The sequence below is a fragment of the Ahaetulla prasina genome, chromosome 3, assembly GCF_028640845.1.
Source record: "Ahaetulla prasina isolate Xishuangbanna chromosome 3, ASM2864084v1, whole genome shotgun sequence".
NCBI lineage: Eukaryota > Metazoa > Chordata > Lepidosauria > Squamata > Colubridae > Ahaetulla > Ahaetulla prasina.
The window spans coordinates 48,570,177-48,589,607 of NC_080541.1; the positions used below are offsets into that span (position 1 = coordinate 48,570,177).

Consider the following 19,431-nt stretch of genomic DNA (forward strand, 5'->3'; position numbering starts at 1 on the left):
GAAAAGAAACAATGAAAGGCAAGACATCAGGAAAAGAGGAGAAATGGGTCTTCTCATCCTCCACCACCCGCAAGTACAGATTGCAGAATGCTTTACCTGGAACTCCTTTTTCTCCATATTATTCTCCTTATTGGCTTGTAGGTCAAAGCTCTGAGCATGGGTCGATGTCTCTCTGCCTAACTCTCCTTGCAGGGCCATTCAGGACACGTCAGAGGTCTACCTCTGTAGATATTTGGATATGTACGGAAAATCCATGTGATAAAGCGATGGCCAGCAGGTCTTTTGATACAGATTATACCAATATCTTCCCTTCTGTTCCTGCAAACCATGGTTAGTTGGAGAAATGAGGATGAAGGAGACATTCCTGCAACATCTCAGATGATCACCAAGGACAGCAGCTTACACACCTAAATTTACTATGTTTTGCTATGGACCTTTATTAGGCAGTCATTCATGTTCAGCAGCAGAACTTTGAAATGGAACCAGAAAAGGGGTGACTGACGATGGTCTTCTAGTCAAAGTTATGTGGGCATCTTCTTACCTCTTAGAGCAATTTAAAATGTAGACAAACCAAAAGTTTTTAGGCTCATCTGCTTCATTCTGAATTGTAATAGTTTTACTAATTCAAGTAAAGGTCTTTGTCCAGAAACAGCATATAAGCAACAGAAGACGTTTTAATCTGAAATACATGCACACAGAAGATTGTGCATTAGAAAGTAAACACGAAATATAAAAACAGATATAACAGATCCTCCCCAATTATAACACAAGGATCATAAACTTTTTGCATTTTGCTATATAACGGGGGTCTCCAACCTTGGCAACTTTAAGGCTTGTGAACTTCAATTCCCAGAATCCCTCAGTCAGCAAAGCTTTGTTGGCTGAGGAATTCTGGGAGTTGAAGTCCACAAGCCTTAAAGTTGCCAAGGTTGGAGACCCCCGCTATATAATGTTACGACCCGGAGAACAAAAGCGCCGAGCAAATAAAAAAACAGGAAGTGCCAGAGAATAAAACGAGCATGCGCCAAAGCCTTGTCTTCCTTTGGCAGCGTCCGGTGATCTCGAATTTGATAGAGCCAGAAATTATTAGAGTGACAAGACGATGGACTATGGGCTTTCTATCATTCACTGGGTCCGACCTGTATTCTGAATTCGCTGAAAGAGGTTGCCTGCTTCCTGACTCAGAGTCTTGTGCACAGGGTAATTACAGATCAGGCAAAATACTTAATTCATTAAACCACAATTTGGGTAAACCGTGGGGTTGGCCGATTCCGGCAACACGGTTTGCCACGCTGTCATTTCATCTGTGGAGCAACGGGGAGGCGCCAACAACTTTGCAGAAGAATACAACTGGAATGGGGGAAACCGGTATGCTGCCTGGGGCTTGTGGGGAAAGGCGAGGTATCGGGGTTATTCGTTCATTTAATTAGGTCCCACTTAAGGCTGGTTTCACTCCGCCGCGCCCCTCCTATGTAGAAAGACAGCGGATCTCTCTACGCACCTACTTACGGCGGTGCTGCAACCCGCAACCCGAGGAGCCGACCCTTCCGAGGCGCGCGTGGGTCCCCCTCTGGGAAGCGCGGTAGGGTCGGAGGATGGCTGGGCTCCAAAGGAGCCTCATTGCCCTTCGAAGCGCGCACTCCCAATACCGCCCTTCTGGGAGTGGGGAGAAAAAGCAGAAGGAAAGCCGGGCTCCTTGGGACGACGAAGCGTTTCCTACCTTTGAAAGGTGGTTTTCCTGGCTGGACTGACCCGCGTTAGTGAATATCGGCCGGTGAGAAGGACAGCAGTGGCATTGGGTTCTGTTTTTTGCTGACCGGCATCGTTGTACCCTCTGTGGGCAAAGCCTTTCCTCCCACCCCCTTGATTCCCACGGAGGTCCGGACCCTTTCCTGCCCGTTTGTCCTGGAGTTCTTCTCCGTGGCTCCCCCATCCCCGGTCGGAAGAAAACCCTGCGGGTATAAGCTGAAGGGAGGCGGCTCTGCTTCTTGAAAGGCTCCTAGGGCAATTCGTTGTAAAGGCGAGAGTCCCGAGGTCTTCTTCCTCTGCGGCTGGGAGGGGAACCCTGCGGATGCCGGAGTGAAGAAACGATCGAATTCAAAGCTTTGCGGGCCTTAACTTTGGCAAGGTCTTCGTCAGTGATGGGATTCAGCCACTTCGCACCATTTCAGGAGAACCGGTTGTTCACTTTCTGAGCAGTTTGGCAAACTGGTTGTTGGAAGAAATCATTAGAATAGAGAACTGGTTGTTAAATTACTAGAATCCCACCACTGGTCTTGGTAGGATCAAAGGAAAAGCAACCGAAATACCTTCTTCTCAACTCACCCCAACTTTAGTGTTAAAATGTGAATCTCCTCCTTTACAGGACAGGTGAACCTGGAGAAGAATCGGTACTGGCCAGAGATTTTTGAAGAGCCAAGGAGAAGCTGCATCTGATCATCTTTCTTTCTTGAAATTAAATATATCCAACAGAGAGCTGTTCCTGTCTGTTACCCTCCTGATGAGTTGCAACATTAATTCTTCCCAGTAAGCCAGTAAGCCCAGGTGAAACATCAAAGGTAAGACGTAAGTCTCTCAATTCCCAATGGAACTAGATTATTTAATGAATGTGTCAATCAGAACAGATCTTGTCTTGCTTGGTGCAAAAGTTCCCAAAATAATTTCTGACAGGTGGCAATGCTGCCCCTGTCCAAAACTTGTCAATCATGAATAATTTTATTATGCATACATAATCAGTTTCTTGACTGATGTTGACTCTAAAAGACTATAGCCCAGAAAAATGTATGTGGTAATAATTTGGAAATTTTTAAGATGCCAAAGGATTCTTTGTGGTTTAACTGTAAAGAAGCAACCTTTTCAAACTTTTATAGCTTGAGAAAATTGCAAGAAGAGATAGGAGTTCATTTCAAGAACTTATCACCAATTCAGTCTCTTTTTGAATGTTCAATAATTTTGCCTTGCATGAATTAGACTATTGTGTATAAAATGGATATTTAACAATAAGGTATGTTCTTATATTTGTAAGGATGTGGAGTTGACTTTTTATACCTTCTTGAATGTTAGGTTTCACTGCTTGAAGTGATGTCCTTTTGTTACAATGTAATGGAAGAGTGATACTAGAGTACAGCATTAAAATAAGGGATCACACAAAAGCTTTGCATAATATTTATTACAAAACCTGTATTGTTATTTAATAGTACATGAAGTTAAAATCAAGAATTTCAAGCCAAGCAAGTATGTCAAAATCTCAAATATGTTGTTCTTAGATCAGATAGGACACTTGGCCATGACTGTAGTTCATGTTTACTTACTATATACAATATAGTACAGTGATGACTAACCTTTCTTGGACCTAGTGCCGAAGGCGCGCAAGCGTGTGAAGGCGTGCGCACATAATGCAATGCAACCCACACACATGCGCACATGCCCTCTTGGGTGTGCCCTGCCCCCCTGCATGTGCACCCCCCGTGTGCATGCACACGCATCTCCTGCATGCGCTCCACCCCTGGGCATGCGTGGCAGAGACCTGAAAACCAGCTGACTGGCAGGAGGCACATGCGCATGCGCAGCAGAGCAGAGCTGGGATGACGGCTCACATGCCCGCAGAGAGGGCTCTGTGTGCCACCTGTGGCACGCGTCCCATAGGTTCGCCATCACAGATATAGTATATTCTATATGCAGTATATTCTGTAATTCTATAATCATTTGCTTGGAATTAAACTTTATTAAGTTTAATTGGACTCATTTCTTAGGAGACATGTAGATTAGGATTCTTATATTTTTCTAATAATTAATAGTTAAGTCAAATTAATTCAAGGACAATTATACGATGGTCTAGATTTTAAAATGCTTTATGTTTTATTTCCTTTTTAAACAGAATATGATACACCAAAATGGATCCTGTGGGACAGAACAGATACCCATATCCTATTTAACATGTGTGTTTTATGTGTTAGAAGAATGGACTGGAGTGGAACGCTTGGGAGAATATCTGAGTTACCTCATCTACCTCACATGGCTATTTATGCCACTACTCATAGGTTTTCTGCTTCCAGCAGTTATTATCCTCCTCATTTATATTTCGGCTATCATTGTTCATATTTACAAAAGAAAAGCAGACATAAAAGAAGGTTATTTGAATGATTTCTGGGATGGTGTAAGACAAATCTTGGCAACTATGTGGTATGCTCATGCAAGAATATGGAATGGTAAGTATCCTACCATTCTTGTGCGTGACAGTTGTGAACAACTTTATCCTCAGTCTAAAGGGCAGATATTCATAAAAGTCATTGGATAATTTAATAATACTTAGTTCCAATACCTGTAATTTTTCAAAACAATGCTTTTAGTATCATGTCAGAGATTCGTTTTATTTTAGTTTATAATGTTCACCTTTCCTAAGTTGATAATGCATAAATAAACATGGTTAAAAGGGTGTATATAGAAATATAAGAGAAACGTTCCCCTAAATTGGGGACAAAATGCCAGTGGAATATGGTGTGTTTCAGGCGATTTTGTGATATGGTCACCTCTATTAAGATGGCACTGGCTGTGTGATAGTATTGGAAGTTGTGGAAAACATGAACTCTCCTGGTTTGCCCCAAGGGTGACAGCTGGGCCTTTTTGTGTGGAGGATGATAGGCTGCTGACTGGACTTTCCATGTTTTTGGTCCCTGGAACCCCTGGAGTCTTAGAGGTGCTGAAATGAAGACAGTGTCTATGTGAATTCGTGCCATGGGAATTTGACCCTGTTCCTGAGGAAGTGGACAGGATCCTAAGGAATGTGAGCTCCACTACCTGTGGGTTAGATTATGACCCACATGGTCGCTAAACGCGTCCCAGGTAGTGATGTGCTGGTCGGTGCTAGCAGTAGTTAATACATCTATGGATGAGAGGATGATGCCCCAGTCTATTAAGGAGATTGTGGTTCACCACTTTAAGAAACTGTTACTCAGTGTTATCCTGATGGACAATTTTCATCCTGTTTCCAACCTTCCCTTTTTGTAGAAGGTTGTTGAGAAGGCAGTCATGCTGTAGTTCCAGAGGATCCAGATTAAAACAGATTATCTGGACCCCCTTTAGTTGGACTTCAGATCTAGATATAGGATGGAAATAGCATTTATCTTGTTTTTGGATCTCTGGCAGGAACTCTGGCATCCTCTGGCAGATGAGTGTAGTTAGAGCAAGAGGGTAGCAAGTTCCTTTCCGCAGCTTTTGATACCATAGTATTCTGGAATGGCTCTATGGCTTAGGAATGGGGAACATTGTGTTGTCCTAGTTCACTACCTTCCGACAAAGCCTTTTTCAGTTTTCAGTTGATATTAATTGGAAACAAAAGATAATTAGGGGCAAAAGATCTACTTGTGCCTTCTGCTTTATGGGGTCTTTTAGGGATCAGTGCTTTCTTCTCTCCTGTTTAATATCTACTTGATGCTGCTGGGTGAGATCATCTTTCACCAAGATATAAGATATCATCATGACTAAGTTAAGAGTACTTAGTTCCAATACCTGTAATTTTTCAAAACAATGCTTTTAGTATCATGTCAGAGATTCGTTTTATTTTAGTTTATAATGTTCACCTTTCCTAAGTTGATAATGCATAAATAAACATGGTTAAAAGGGAGTATATAGAAATATAAGAGAAACGTTCCCCTAAATTGGGGACAAAATGCCAATGGAATATGGTGTGTTTCAGGCGATTTTGTGATATGGTCACCTCTATTAAGATGGCACTGGCTATGTGATAGTATTGGAAGTTGTGGAAAACATGAACTCTCCTGGTCTGCCCCAAGGGTGACAGCTGGACCATTTTGTGTGGAGGGTAATAGGTTGCTGGCTGGACTTTCCATGTTTTTGGTTCCTGGAACCCCTGGAGTCTTAGAGGTGCTGAAATGAAGACAGTGTCTATGTGAATTCGTGCCATGGGAATTTGACCCTGTTCCTGAGGAAGTGGACAGGATCCTAAGGAATGTGAGCTCCACTAACTGGGTTAGATTATGACCCACATGGTCGCTAAACGCTTCCCAGGTAGTGATGTGCTGGTCGGTGCTAGCAGTAGTTAATACATCTATGGATGAGAGGATGATGCCCCAGTCTATTAAGGAGATTGTGGTTCACCACTTTAAGAAACTGTTACTCAGTGTTATCCTGATGGACAATTTTCATCCTGTTTCCAAGCTTCCCTTTTTGTAGAAGGTTGTTGAGAAGGCAGTCATGCTGTAGTTCCAGAGGATCCAGATTAAAACAGATTATCTGGACCCCCTTTAGTTGGACTTCAGATCTAGATATAGGATGGAAATAGCATTTTTCTTGTTTTTGGATCTCTGGCAGGAACTCTGGCATCCTCTGGCAGATGAATGTAGTTAGAGCAAGAGGGTAGCAAGTTCCTTTCCGCAGCTTTTGATACCATAGTATTCTGGAATGGCTCTATGGCTTAGGAATGGGGAACATTGTGTTGTCCTAGTTCACTACCTTCCGACAAAGCCTTTTTCAGTTTTCAGTTGATATTAATTGGGAGCAAAAGATAATTAGGGGCAAAAGATCTACTTGTGCCTTCTGCTTTATGGGGTCTTTTAGGGATCAGTGCTTTCTTCTCTCCTGTTTAATATCTACTTGATGCTGCTGGGTGAGATCATCTTTCACCAAGATATAAGATATCATCATGACTAAGTTAAGAGTACCTGTAGACATTTCCAATTTCAACATTTTAGCACTTCTTTTATCCAGTGTCCCAAAGGTGCTTTGTAAAAGACAACTGAACTTCCTTGTTTTTCTTTGAAGAATTTCGCTTTTCATCCAAGAAGCTTCTTCAGCTCTGACTGGTTGGTGGGGAATGGAAGGATTTATATTCCTTGCAGACAGTTGGTCATTTGCATTCTTTTTACAGAGCTGTTGAGGCCACTTGGAGATTTTCTGTATCCTCAGGGTCATCTGAGTAGTGCAAATGGAGCCTTCTTGGAACTGCTGAAAGGACTGTGTTGTAGATTGAGATAGATGATGTCATAGCCTTCCCTCTCTGTTGAGAGACAGCTATTCAATTTTGACATAGCTGGCTTCTTTGACTCCTCTTTCAAACCAATGGTCCTCTCTGCCCAAAATGTGGACTTTGCTGTCTTCAAAAAATGGCCTTTGTCTTTTAAATGCAGATGGATTGCTGAATCTTGTCCTGATGGATTTGTTGCGTTTATGAACTTGAATGTAGCATGCATTGATTACAAAGAAGCATTTGACTCCCTGCCACATGAATTAAATAATCAAGTGCCTAGAAATAACAAGAATGAGAAGAAACATTAGAAGCTTTGTGCAAAGATTGATGGCACAACATGAGACACAGTCGCAGGTCAATGATAAGAGACTGGGAAAAGTTAATATCAATAGAGGATTATTTTAAGGAGATTCACTATCACCACTGATAATAAACATATATGTTTATTATTGCTCTGATTTCTTTATTGACAATACTGAAAAGCCCAGGCCATGGCTATCAAATATCAAAAACTTCTGCTAGACCCATGATGGCAAACCTATAGCATTCGTGCCACACGTAGCACGTGGAGCCATATATGTGGGCACACGAGCCGTTGCCCTAGCTCAGCTCCAACACACAGCTGATTTTCAGCTGGCCCTGCCCACCACACCTCCCATCCCAGGAGTCTCCATATGGCCCATTTTGGATACCAGGTAAGTGCAGGGCTTGCATGGAGGCTCTGGGAGAGCGTTTTTGGCTTCTGGGGGGGGGGCAGGGGAGGTCATTTTGCCCACCCTAGGCTCCAAGAAATCCTCTGGAACCTGGGGAGGATGAAAAACGGGCCTACCGGAGGTCAGGAATTGGGCCGTTTCCGGCCTCTGGAGGCTTCAGGGAGGCCTGCTAGGCCCAAAATGGGGGACGGGGGGGTTGTGCGCATGGGGGTGGGACCCCTCCGCTTCCTCCGCTTTTGCCACATGACGACAAAAACGTTAGCCATCACTGTGCTAGACTATCTCACCTTCTTTACATTTACTTTACATAAGATCATTTATGGATGATCTGAAGCTATATGGAAAAACAGCATCTGTTCATATATATACAGCCAAGATATTGCAATGAAGTTTGGACTGGAGAAATGCAGCACCATCAAACGGGGAAAAATAGTGAATAACGAAGGAATCAAGAAGTCCTATGAAAATAACATCAAGAGTCTGGATAAATGTGATAACTACAAATACCTGGGTATCCTTCAAGCTGACAACATCAAGCACACTAAAGTCAAGAAAAAAGTTACTGTGGTTTCCTGAAAATAAGCCCTAGCTTGTTACACGTGTGTCCAATATAAGCCCTACCCCCAAGCAGGCAGGCACTTGCCATGTAACAGCACACTGACTGTGCAAGAAACCAGTACTGTAGTTCTAAGAACTTCACCATTTATATTGCCTCTTTTGTTCTTGTTTGCTAAGAAGAAAGCCATTACATATTTTGTCATGCTATATTTACTTCCTATATAGAATAGGAATGTTTTTGAAAATGCTTTAAAAATTGCCTTTATCAAACACAAACAAGTTTGTGAAACTGAATTACTTGCTATACAAGAAGCAAAAAATTTCAGTTTATATATGTTAATTTATGATTTTGCTATTTCTTTATCCTAAATAAACCATGTAATCCAGAAGCAATTATTTTTTATCAGCTAGCCCAAATTCATTTTGAAGATGATAATTCTCCAGAACAAGCAGGCCGTGTATCTGATTGGCATAAGTAATAAACATCAGTGAATATTAATACAAAGATGAAATGGAGTTATAATGTAACGAATAACTGCCATGCATTGTAATGTATTTATAGTTGGTATCTTACTCAGCAGTTTCATAATTTTAATATCTTAAGAATATTTTGTTAAAAAAACTTGGTATCAAATGCTAACCTTGAATGTTTCTGCCCATAACAGGTTATGAGGTGCGTGGTCTTGAAAAACTACCAAATGGACCAGCAATAATTATTTTTTATCATGGAGCAACTCCTATAGACTTTTTCTATTTGGCAGCCACTGTTTTAATCAAGAAAAAAAGAATCCTCCATGTAGTTGCTGATCATTTTGTCTTTTCAATTCCAGGTAATTGTCCTGAGCAATTAAGAAAAATTAATGTACAGTATGGATCAGTTTTATGTCACATTTAGGTTGTGATATATATTGAAAAATAGCAGTAAACTAAATTATTTTCTTATTTTAAATAACAATCCATTCTGTTCCTAATTAATCAAGTATGGCTTGTTTAAATTAAATTCCTATCCAGAAGTTTTATACAGCTGCACTCTGTTTAAAAGAAAAGTGAATTCCCATGTAACTTAGGTATATCATTGTACTGGCTTTGGATTTCAATTTTCTTATTGTGAAGTCTTTTGTAGCTACCTTATAGTTAAATTGTTTCCGGGTAGTGATAGTTGAGAAAAAGTGCTTTTTAAATCACCACTATGATGTAGACTTTACAGCAGAAAATATATATTGCATAAGCTATATAACAATATTTGATTATTGGATGTTAATTGGTAGATTTCTTATCAGGATAAATTTTCATTATAAAAAAATTATAAATTTATAATTCTTATCACTGATCATTGATTTGAATATATTTGATTAGATATGGATTGGTGAAAATCTAATCCTTTTTGTCTTTCTCATAATTTGTAATTCAGTGTTTATTCTATATTTTTCTGATAAAATCTAGTATCTATGGAGAGATCATAATTTTATATCAAGATTAGTCTTACAACAGAGTCTTATGAATTCCAGGTATACAGTTATTAATTGATGTGATCCGTGTTCTGCATGGATCACAGGAAGAATGTAGAAAAGTATTAGAAAATGGAGGACTGGTGATAATTTCACCAGGGGGAGTACGGGAAGCACTATTCAGCGATGAAAATTATACTATTATGTGGAAAAATCGTAAAGGGTTTGCTCAAGTGGCCACTGATGCAAAAGTGGTAAGTATTCTGTGGGAATAACTGGAATGTAAGATTAAGCTTATAATGTATGCCATGCTTAGAAAGGGAAATTTAATGTTGAAAACCATGTCGTTTTTTAAAAAAATTATGTATTTTTTACTTTATACATCACTATAGACACACCAGTATCAGACTGTATCTATAGAGTTTATTTACAGTCTCTCTTTGCTTTACAAGAATCTGAGGTATCAGGTTCTACTTACTCTGATCCTTTTTAAAAATAATTTCCACACATTTCTAGAAACTGTAATGAACGTGTTCCTTGAGCATGTAAGTTTCTGTATTGGTTGGTATGCTTCCTTAGGTAAACCAATTTAATTTACATTTTAATCACTTAATATATTATTTAAAAAATCAATTAAAAATAGTTCAGTCTTTTTCAAATTTCTCCAACTTTTCAGAAAAAAAAGTTAGGAAAAAAGTGGTTTTGGCATTGGGCAATGGGTGGGAAAGGAGCAGTTTTCTAGTCTGTTTATATGACTTTTCTTGCCATATAAAAACAGCTAATGTAATCCTATAACTGTATACACATTAAAAAGAGTCATAATTATGCAATAAAAAGGCAAGGTGAGAATGTATCTCTTCAGATTTCTCAATACAGATTTCCCATAATATTTATATAAATACTATGGTATTATGTAGTGTAGTAATTTTTATTTAATACCAGGTTAATAGCTGAAATCGAACAATTCAAATACCGGTAAAAATTTTAATATAGTCCTGGGGTTTCCCTTATGTTTCCTTTGGTTGGTATGAGACTTTTGTAGTGACAAATGTGTCACTTTTGACTGCAGTCTTCACAGCGACACATTGGAAAGCCAGTTGGCATCAGCAAAACCCCATTTTTTTAAAGCACTGAAGCAGATAAAGCCCTCAGAAGCTTCTGTGGGTTTTCAGGAACCTTCCCAGATGCATCTGCACAGCTGCTTTGCTTTGAGGGTATTGCCACTTAAAATGTTGCCTCACATAACATTTATAGACAACCTAAGAAATTCTTCAAGGAGATGTCTGAGTTTCCAGACACAGCAAGAATGAATGTTTTCAAGCATGAATGCATTGCTTGTGCTAATACACTTTGCAAAATGCCTTTCCCATTCTTAATGCAGACAAAATTATTATTACCAGCACCTCAAATTTTTCCATAACGTCTTTGATGAAAGATATAAATTTGAGAAGATCCTAGATAATATTCTATTTTGTTAATTGCTTGCAGGACAAGGTTGCTTTTCTGAAATGTGAAGAACTTCATGCATAAAATTGCAGGTATATAGAGCAGTACAAAAAATTAATTTACTTAACATTGTAGCTCAAATATTCTCAGAATGCAGCCTATAATCCCTATGAATTGATGACTGAACTTGCAATAATTGCAATAATTATCTAACTTTGTAGTGAGAAGGTTGGGTTCAGAATGGGTGACTAAGACTCAAATCCCCTGTAAGTTACAAAATTCCCCCACTGTGCTTGCAAAAAAACAAAGAAAAAGATACTTTAGTTTCTTACATCAACTACTAGATGGAAATGTGACAAAGAAATAGTTTCCTATACTAGTTTCTCTTCCTTTTTCAGTTAATCTGTTTTATCTGCTTTTAGATCCAAGTATTTAACTTTGTGATTTAGTAAAAAAAATCAGTTGATTATGGGAAATAAATTGTTAATACATATTTCCATTAATCTATTCTTTCAGCCCATCATTCCTATGTTCACACGAAACATTCGGGAAAATATCCGAGTAGTTGGAGGACAAATAAGTATGCAACTTTATTTGGATTGTATTGTATTAAGTCAATTGTGATTACATTTGGTTCGCCCTGATTAGAGTTCATTTAACTCTTATGCCTATGGTGCTGTAAATTATTTTAAATAAAATGCTCTGGTTTTTAATAATATGCTCTAATATATAAATAAGTTGCTTGGCCTGTTCTACAAGAGGAAACTGTAGTTATTTCATTTATATATTGTCTTTCTGCAGCAGCTGAAAGCAACGTATCTGGATTTCCCCTTTTTTTAATGCCAGATCAACAATACTCTGGAATATATTAATCTGTCTCAATGTAAAATTTTTCTGAGATCTGCAGGAAGGACAAAATTAATCCATGTTCATCTCTTTAATCACTGCACTACACTACAGCCTGGGCATGTAGAATTTGTTGGCTGTTCTGCATGACAACAGAGCATTTTTTATAATTTGCTTTTGAGGTTTGATATTTCTCCTTTGAGAGATTCGTTTTACAAAGTAAAAACCTGAAGGCATTGACAAACTCAATTACAAGGCCAGTTTAGTATAGTAGTTAAGGTGCTTGCCTAGAAACTGAGTCACTCTGAGTTCTAGTATTCTCTTAGGCATAAAACCCAATTGGGTGCTTTGTGGCTCAGTCACTCAGGCATCAACATTATATCTAGTACCTTTGATATATAAAACAAAGCGGATATAAATTAAAATTATTGTTGACAAATTCAACTCATAAGAACAGTTCTTGATAAGCAAGAAGCAGCCATTTAGTAGCCAACCAAATACCTGTTCAGTATTCATAGAAAGGCGGTGGAAGCATATTTCTCTTCGACCATGGGTTAGAATGCACTATTGCCAGCTAACTCTGGCCACAGCCCAGGAGTTTGATCCTGATTAACTGAAGGTTGACTTGTCCTTCCTTTCTTCCAAGGTCAGTAAACTGAGGACCCAGATTGTTGGGGGAAATATGCTGACACTTGTAAACCATTCAAAGAGTGCTATAAAGCACAATGGAGCAGAATATAAGTCTAAGTGCTGTCGCTAAGTGCTATTGTTCCCGCTATTCACAGAACTGCCTTCTATCAACTTATATATCTGCTTTTAGAATAACTTGGGTTAATGGACATCACCACATTTTATCATAATGACTTCCATAGGACTCTGGCATCCTTACCTTGTTCTGATTTGTGTTAGGAAGCAATATTCTATAGATTTCTGAGTGCCTCAGTCGTTTTAGGTGAAATTAGAGATGACATCTTCCATGAAGATGACTTCCAGACTCCAAACTAGTTCCAGACCATTACAAACCAGTATAGCGACTATTTCCAAACACTGGTTCTCCTTGCAGTTACCTCTCTAATGTTTCCTCTCCTTTCACTAGATTCTAGTTTTTTAGCCTGATATCTTTCTCTATCCATTAATATTTTTAACAAACTGCCATGCAGCTTTAATTTCCTAATGCAGAGGTCAAGATGATGGCACGAATTTGTTCAGATTTGTGCCAAGAAGCTATTTTATACGGATTTGTGATTGAATCACTACTTCTTGGATTTTTCAAATGAACAAATGGGTAAATACATAATTGTACCTGCTACCCTATTAATCCTTCTTTTTTCAATTAATCAGAATTATTAAGATCGATATATGAGTATTTTCGTTGGCCACCAGCTCTTCTGTATGGAAACTTTCCAGTTAAATTACAGACATATTTTGGAGATCCTATTCCATATGATCCAAACACAACAGCAGAAGAACTGACCGAAAAAGTAAGATCTTCCTTATCGACTATTAATAACTTGATGTCAGTTTATAAGGTTAAAATAAAGACTCCTGGATGTATTGCCAAAATAATTTCAGTTTATACTATATGGATGTTTCGAGAACATTTGTGTGATTCAAACTGTGGATTGAAACATATAAATTTTGATTCAAATAAATAGTACAAAAAACATAGGGTTGTTTGAAAATTAGGCTGAATGAAAGGTTAGGGAAATTAGGTCAATATCTACCATGTTTCCCAGAAACTAGGACCTGTCTGGATAATAAGCCCAACTGGACTTTTGAGCGCATGCACTAAAATAAGCCCCCCCCAAAAAATATCCCCCCAAAATACTTAGACGTATACGCAGCTGCCATGCAAACAACACGACGTGAGGAGGTGAGGCCGGAGGGGGGGGGAAAGGGAGGGGGAACATGCCCCACATGCCCCATGCACACCTGCCATCCAGACGGAACGGCCTCGTCTTACCTGACTTCCAACTCCTGCTATGCCCGGCAGTCAACAGCCATTAAAGATGGTTTTTCAAACTTTTTTTAAAAAAAATAAAAATGAGAGAGACAGAGAGAGAGAGATGCATATCATTCGGGAGGCAATTCACTGTTGTTGGAATCATTTACAAAAAAGATTCTGTCCCTAAAGTCCATCAGTCAGATTAAATTTAGGGCCTCAACAAAATTTCAAATAGATCAGAAATGATAAGTCCCACTACTTGCACTAATTCACTTTTATGGAAATAATGATTTTATTCTTCTTGCCGGATTAGGGTTTGTCTTTGATCATGAATACTTTTTTCAGTGAAGATGTGGGAGAGAATATGAAACTATATGAAGTCTCCTAAAATTAACTAGTTACTTTTCATGCATGAATAATTTGGGATTTTTGTCAAGCATATATGGTTTAATAACAGAATTAATGTCCTAAGAATAGTTTGATCATAAAGGATTTCGCATTGCTCATTGTTCCACTCCGTGGAACTTGGAGTTTCAGAATGCCTTGCCATTCAGCAGAGGGCAGAATTTTCTTTTAACTAACACAAAATCAGAGGGACGCGGTGGCTCAGTGGCTAAAACTGTCGATTGAAAGGTCAGCAGTTCAGCAGTTCGAATCTCTAGTGAGCTCCCATTACTTGTCCCAGCTTCTGCCAACCTAGCAGTTTGAAAGCACGTAAAAAATGCAAGTAGAAAAATAGGGACCACCTTTGGTGGGAAGGTAACAGTATTCCGTGCACCTTTGGCATTTAGTCATGTCAGCCACATGATCACGGAGACGTCTTTGGACAGCACTGGCTCTTTGGCTTTAAAACAGAGATGAGCACCACCCCCTAGAGTCAGGAATGACTAGCACATATGTGCCAGGGGAACCTTTACCTTTACCTTAACACAAAATCAGAGCAGCCAAGGAAATCTACTCCTTTGTTTATTATTTGATTTTGTAGTATCTAAAGTATAGATTGTTTGATAAAAACTAATTTCCACAACAATAAATCTTTATATTCTGTATTTGTGTGGGTTCTGTAATTTCAGGGTTAAATGTCTGATTAATGTTATATTGTAGTTTGAAAAGGATTTGTTGTTGCTTTTGTTTTTTAAATGTAATTTATCTTTGAACAATGCAATAATAAATAATTTATATTTCTCATCCTTCACTCCCCTCGTAGGCAAAGGATGCACTACAATGTTTAATAGACAAACATCAGAAAATACCAGGAAATGTGTGGAGGGCTTTGATGGAAAGAATTACAACAGAGAAACAAGACAATGAATAGCTTTGACAAATCATTGTGAAATTTTTTGAATGATATTTAATGTGATATATGATTTAAGAATTGTTACAATAGTTTTTTATTTGCTGTGCAAATGTATAATTTTACAGAAAACCAGGCTTTGAAGATCATTGTTACATGTATTGCTCAGGAAAGTAAATATTTCAGTATAAATACAACTCTTTTGTGTTCACAGAAATAAAACTATAGTTTAAAAAGCGCAATCCTAATTAGGAATAAGATGTAAAAATGATTTTTAGGCTTTTTGAAATTTATCAAATACGTAGCCTATTTCTAGTACTTCTTAAATTAAATGTAAACTTTAAATGGATCAGGATTAAATTTAGTATTTTTGTAAAACTTAGATTTTTTTTATTCCATGTATTCTCCAGTTACCAAAAGTTTAAAGTAATCAAACTTAATGTATGCAGAAGCTACTCATATGAGCAAGAAAGATCCAGTATCTGTATTTATTAATACTTTGAATTACACTTAGAATTTAGTTCTATTTTACTGCCCAGTACTACTTATACTGGTACTTAAAAAGAGAAAATTAATTTAAGGCTTTGTAAATAATATGAATTGGCACTGCATAAAGAAGAATTTCTGCAATAGAAATTGTTTTGCTATTTTCCAGCAAGTACTACATTTTTGGGAAAACTACTAATTTATTATGAATTTGTGTGTCCTTGAAATTAAAATTCATAGATTATAGGTATACTTCTGTGCCAAGACAGTGCGAAGCCACCAAGATGTGCCTTATTTACTATAGTGATTGTGGGATCAATAATCATTCAAACAGAGACTTACATAGCAGGTTACAATGCCATCAAAATGAGAATATTAGCATAGGAAGTTGAAATGATAATCCTTTTATTGGGAAGCATCTTTCTGCTAAGAATATGTTTCAGTATTCTCCACTTTGATTACAGATAATATATACAGTGGACTAAGTATTAATGAATAGGTCAATTCATGTATCTAAATCAAGGTTGTCTCTAATCAAATAGTTGAATTAAACAGAATGACACAAGTTCTTTACAGTATCATTTGCACTATAATGTACCTGTTGTCATTTTCATGTCATTGTATCTTGCTATATATATATGTTCAGACCTATGATTGAATGATTATTGACAACTTTTTTTACAAGGCCCTAGTCAGCAACGACTAGCAGAGTAAAATCTGCAGGGATCCTTTTTAATGGATAATGTTGCAATTCTGAGCATTTTTTAGATTTCTTATAGTGTTGAATCCATTTTAAAGGTTAGATTCTATTTCAAACATTCCATATGTTTATTCTGCATATTTATAACCGTCCAAACCTACTTATGAGTAGCTTATTTATGATATATGCATAGGAAATTTATTTTGTTGGTTTCATTAATGCAAAATAACTTCAAACTTCGGGGGAGAAAAGTATATTTGAGAATGTTCTGAGAATATTTTTACTTTTGGGGGAAAGGTTAGTTCTCCAGAGCTCTTATATGAAAACTATTCTGTACTATTATAATCCACAAAGCAGGACTTTTTTTCTTTAAAAATTTAAGTAGAAAAAATAGCTTTATTGTGTCTTTTTTCAGATTTCAGCATGCATAAGGAACTCCATCCAAATTGTTTTAAAAAGATGCCATGTGAAGTTAGAGTGCTTTACCATGAGCCTATTTGTCTGTCAGTATTTTTTGGAGTAGGATGGGAATCTCTGAGCACTGAAATGTATCCAATTAATGAAAACAGAACTCCTGGAAATACGTTATAAGATATGGATACGTAGCTATCAAAAATTTACTTTTTTCTGGAAGTAGAATTACGTCAAATATAAGTAATTCTACTTCCAGAAAAAAAGTATTTTCTTTGATTGTTATGTGTACTACTTTAACTATTTATTCATAGTAAATGATAACAAATATTTTTTTTATTATCCACTGAATCTACGATACTTGATAAATGTAAATCTGATTTTATATGTTCACATTTAGTCTTACTTTTCAATTCCCTTAAGACCTTAAAAGGAAACAAGTTGTTATGATGACCATTTGATAATTATGATTAAAAGGTTTGACATAGAAATAGTCACTACTATAATGATTTCTGAAAAGTGTTAAAGAGATAGAGAAGTAATCCAACAGGTAAAGAAGGGCCCATATTTAGGAAAACCTTTTCTGTCCATTTAAGGGGTATTGTGGGTTTTTTTGAGCTCTCTTGCTGCTGCAAAATGTATTGCTTTTACTTTAAATTAACATTTTCAATTTCATTTGCTGTTTAATTATTTTCTTTCAGACTGATTACTCAATGTTTAGATTATTAAAAAGTGTTTGTAAGGTATTTCCAGGAGTGATACAGGAAACTTGTAAATATTTTGAGATCAGGGTTATAGATATTGCTGCATATTTTTTTCTGAATAATGCTTTTAAATCACTTACAAGATAGTAACAGATTGAAATATAGTTCATTTAAGAATATTTAAACATAGTTTATCTGCAGTTATTCCTTATTGTTTTATTTATTTTTATGTCATGGGGTGAAGAATACCTACTGAATAAAGCTGAAGTAACAATTAGAAAATATCATTACGTATTATATTACTGTGTGCATTCTATTGCTCTTAGGGTTTTTTATACCATAGTTACTGAAGAAGACCATATAAATAAAACAATCAGATGAAAGCAAGGAGAAATATATACAGTTAGTAGCCAGAAACAATAAAGCAGAAATAGCAATAGCACTTATATACCACTTCAGAGCGCTTTTACAGCCCTCTCTAAGTGGTTTAAAGAGTCAGCATATTGCCCCCAACAATCTGGGTCCTCATACTGAAATCATATGTTTTCAGTAGTATTAAATACTAGAGCCTGGAGAGACTTCATAAGTGATTTTTTTAGCATTAATAAGTTAATTGTCAAATGGCTGCTTTAAAGATTTTTCCCAGCTGTCTCTCTGTCTATGTCCAGGGAAAGTCTTTTTGTGTGTGGATAAAACCTTGAAAAAGTTGTGTATGGTTTCTGGAAGAGTAAGAGCAGGAGTAATTTGTAGCAAATCTTGCCTGCCTTCTTCAGCACCACAAAGGGAAACTATTTCTCTCCTTAAAGCCTTTAGGATACAACATCAACTCCCCTAACCTTAACCCAGGGGTATCAAACTCGCATCGTCACGACAGCGTCACATGACGTATGGGGACTTTTTCCTCCTTCACTAAACTGGGTGGGGGCAGGGCCAGCAAGTGACACAATTGGGCCGCAGGCAGCGAGTTTTACATCCCTGCCTTAACCCATTGATTTTCTACCATTAATTCATTCATTTATGTTTCATTATAGCTTGTCTTTATTATTTTATATTACAAATATAAATTATTACAAATATAAATAATTCAAGGCAATGAACATATCCAACACATGTGTCTATTGAAATTCTCAATTATCCAGCTCATGGTTGTCCCTTTTTGTCTTCAGAAGGCAACTGGACTTTCTTGGTTTCTTCCTTTGAAAACATTTTACTTTTTATCCAAGAAGCTTCTTTAGTTCTAACTAACTGGTGGGGAATAGAAAGATTTATATTCTTTGCAGTCATCTGGTCATTACCACTCAGAGTTGTTCAGATCACTTGGGGATTTAACAGTATCCTCAAGAGTCACCTGAATCAGAATGCACACAGGTATGGAACCTTCTTGGGATTGCTAAAAGGACTGCGTAGAAAGCGGGAGATAGGTGATGTATCCCTCCCCCTCTTATTAATATAGCCTCTTTGACAACTCTTTCAAACCAGTGTCCCTCTCTGTCCAGACCGTGAACCTTGCTGCCTTCAAAAGAGTGAACATTGTCTTTAAGATGAAGATGGACTGCTGAATCCTTTCCTGATGACCTTTCTCTCCTGTGCCATCTGTTTGTGAAGTGCTTGTTTAGATTACCCGGGTCTGCACAAACCTCACTGCATTGCACTGCATATCAACATTATTCTGTTTGCATCTGGGTGTTTTGCCCCTGGGATAGACAAGCTTCTGTCTTAATTTATTCTGAATTAAAAGTGTGCATCTATATTGTGTTTGTCGAAAGGCTGTATTAAAATTGATCTGTTTCCAGACACCAAACCTGACAATTACAAACCAGTTTACTGACTAACTGCAAGCATTGCTCCTCCTTACAATTACCTCAGTTCGGGTCACCACTCATTTTATTAGATCC

At 37.5% G+C, this 19,431-nt stretch overlaps 1 protein-coding gene and 1 long non-coding RNA gene across 5 annotated transcripts in view; one reads left to right on the plus strand and one right to left on the minus strand.

Annotated features, from left to right (window-relative positions):
• LOC131194886 (uncharacterized) overlaps window positions 1-2,431 on the minus strand; it is a 7,249-nt gene extending 4,818 nt beyond the window's left edge. For 3 of the 4 annotated variants that reach the window (XR_009154338.1, XR_009154339.1, XR_009154341.1), the window contains exon 1: window positions 97-810. This is a non-coding gene — a long non-coding RNA (uncharacterized LOC131194886). Of the gene's footprint in view, window positions 1-96; window positions 811-1,720; window positions 2,209-2,325 lie in introns of those variants that run through there. The other variant, XR_009154340.1, reaches the window with a different exon arrangement.
• TMEM68 (transmembrane protein 68) lies at window positions 2,420-17,823 on the plus strand. The gene is made up of 7 exons (XM_058176443.1): window positions 2,420-2,558; window positions 3,878-4,208; window positions 8,922-9,086; window positions 9,765-9,958; window positions 11,667-11,730; window positions 13,338-13,477; window positions 15,149-17,823. The coding sequence occupies exons 2-7, from the start codon at window positions 3,881-3,883 to the stop codon at window positions 15,254-15,256; spliced, it is 999 nt and encodes a 332-aa protein (XP_058032426.1). The 5' UTR covers window positions 2,420-2,558; window positions 3,878-3,880; the 3' UTR covers window positions 15,257-17,823.
• The last annotated feature ends 1,608 nt before the right edge of the window (window positions 17,824-19,431 follow it).

What these genes read in the sequence shown, in the direction of transcription:
- TMEM68 (XM_058176443.1), top strand. Translation starts at nt 3,881, where the DNA reads ATGATACACCAAAATGGATCCTGTGGGACAGAACAGATACCCATATCC. An exon ending in TTTTGTCTTTTCAATTCCAG is followed by an intron (nt 9,087 to 9,764) that starts GTAATTGTCCTG and finishes TATGAATTCCAG; the next exon opens with GTATACAGTTATTAATTGAT. An exon ending in CAGAAGAACTGACCGAAAAA is followed by an intron (nt 13,478 to 15,148) that starts GTAAGATCTTCC and finishes CTCCCCTCGTAG; the next exon opens with GCAAAGGATGCACTACAATG.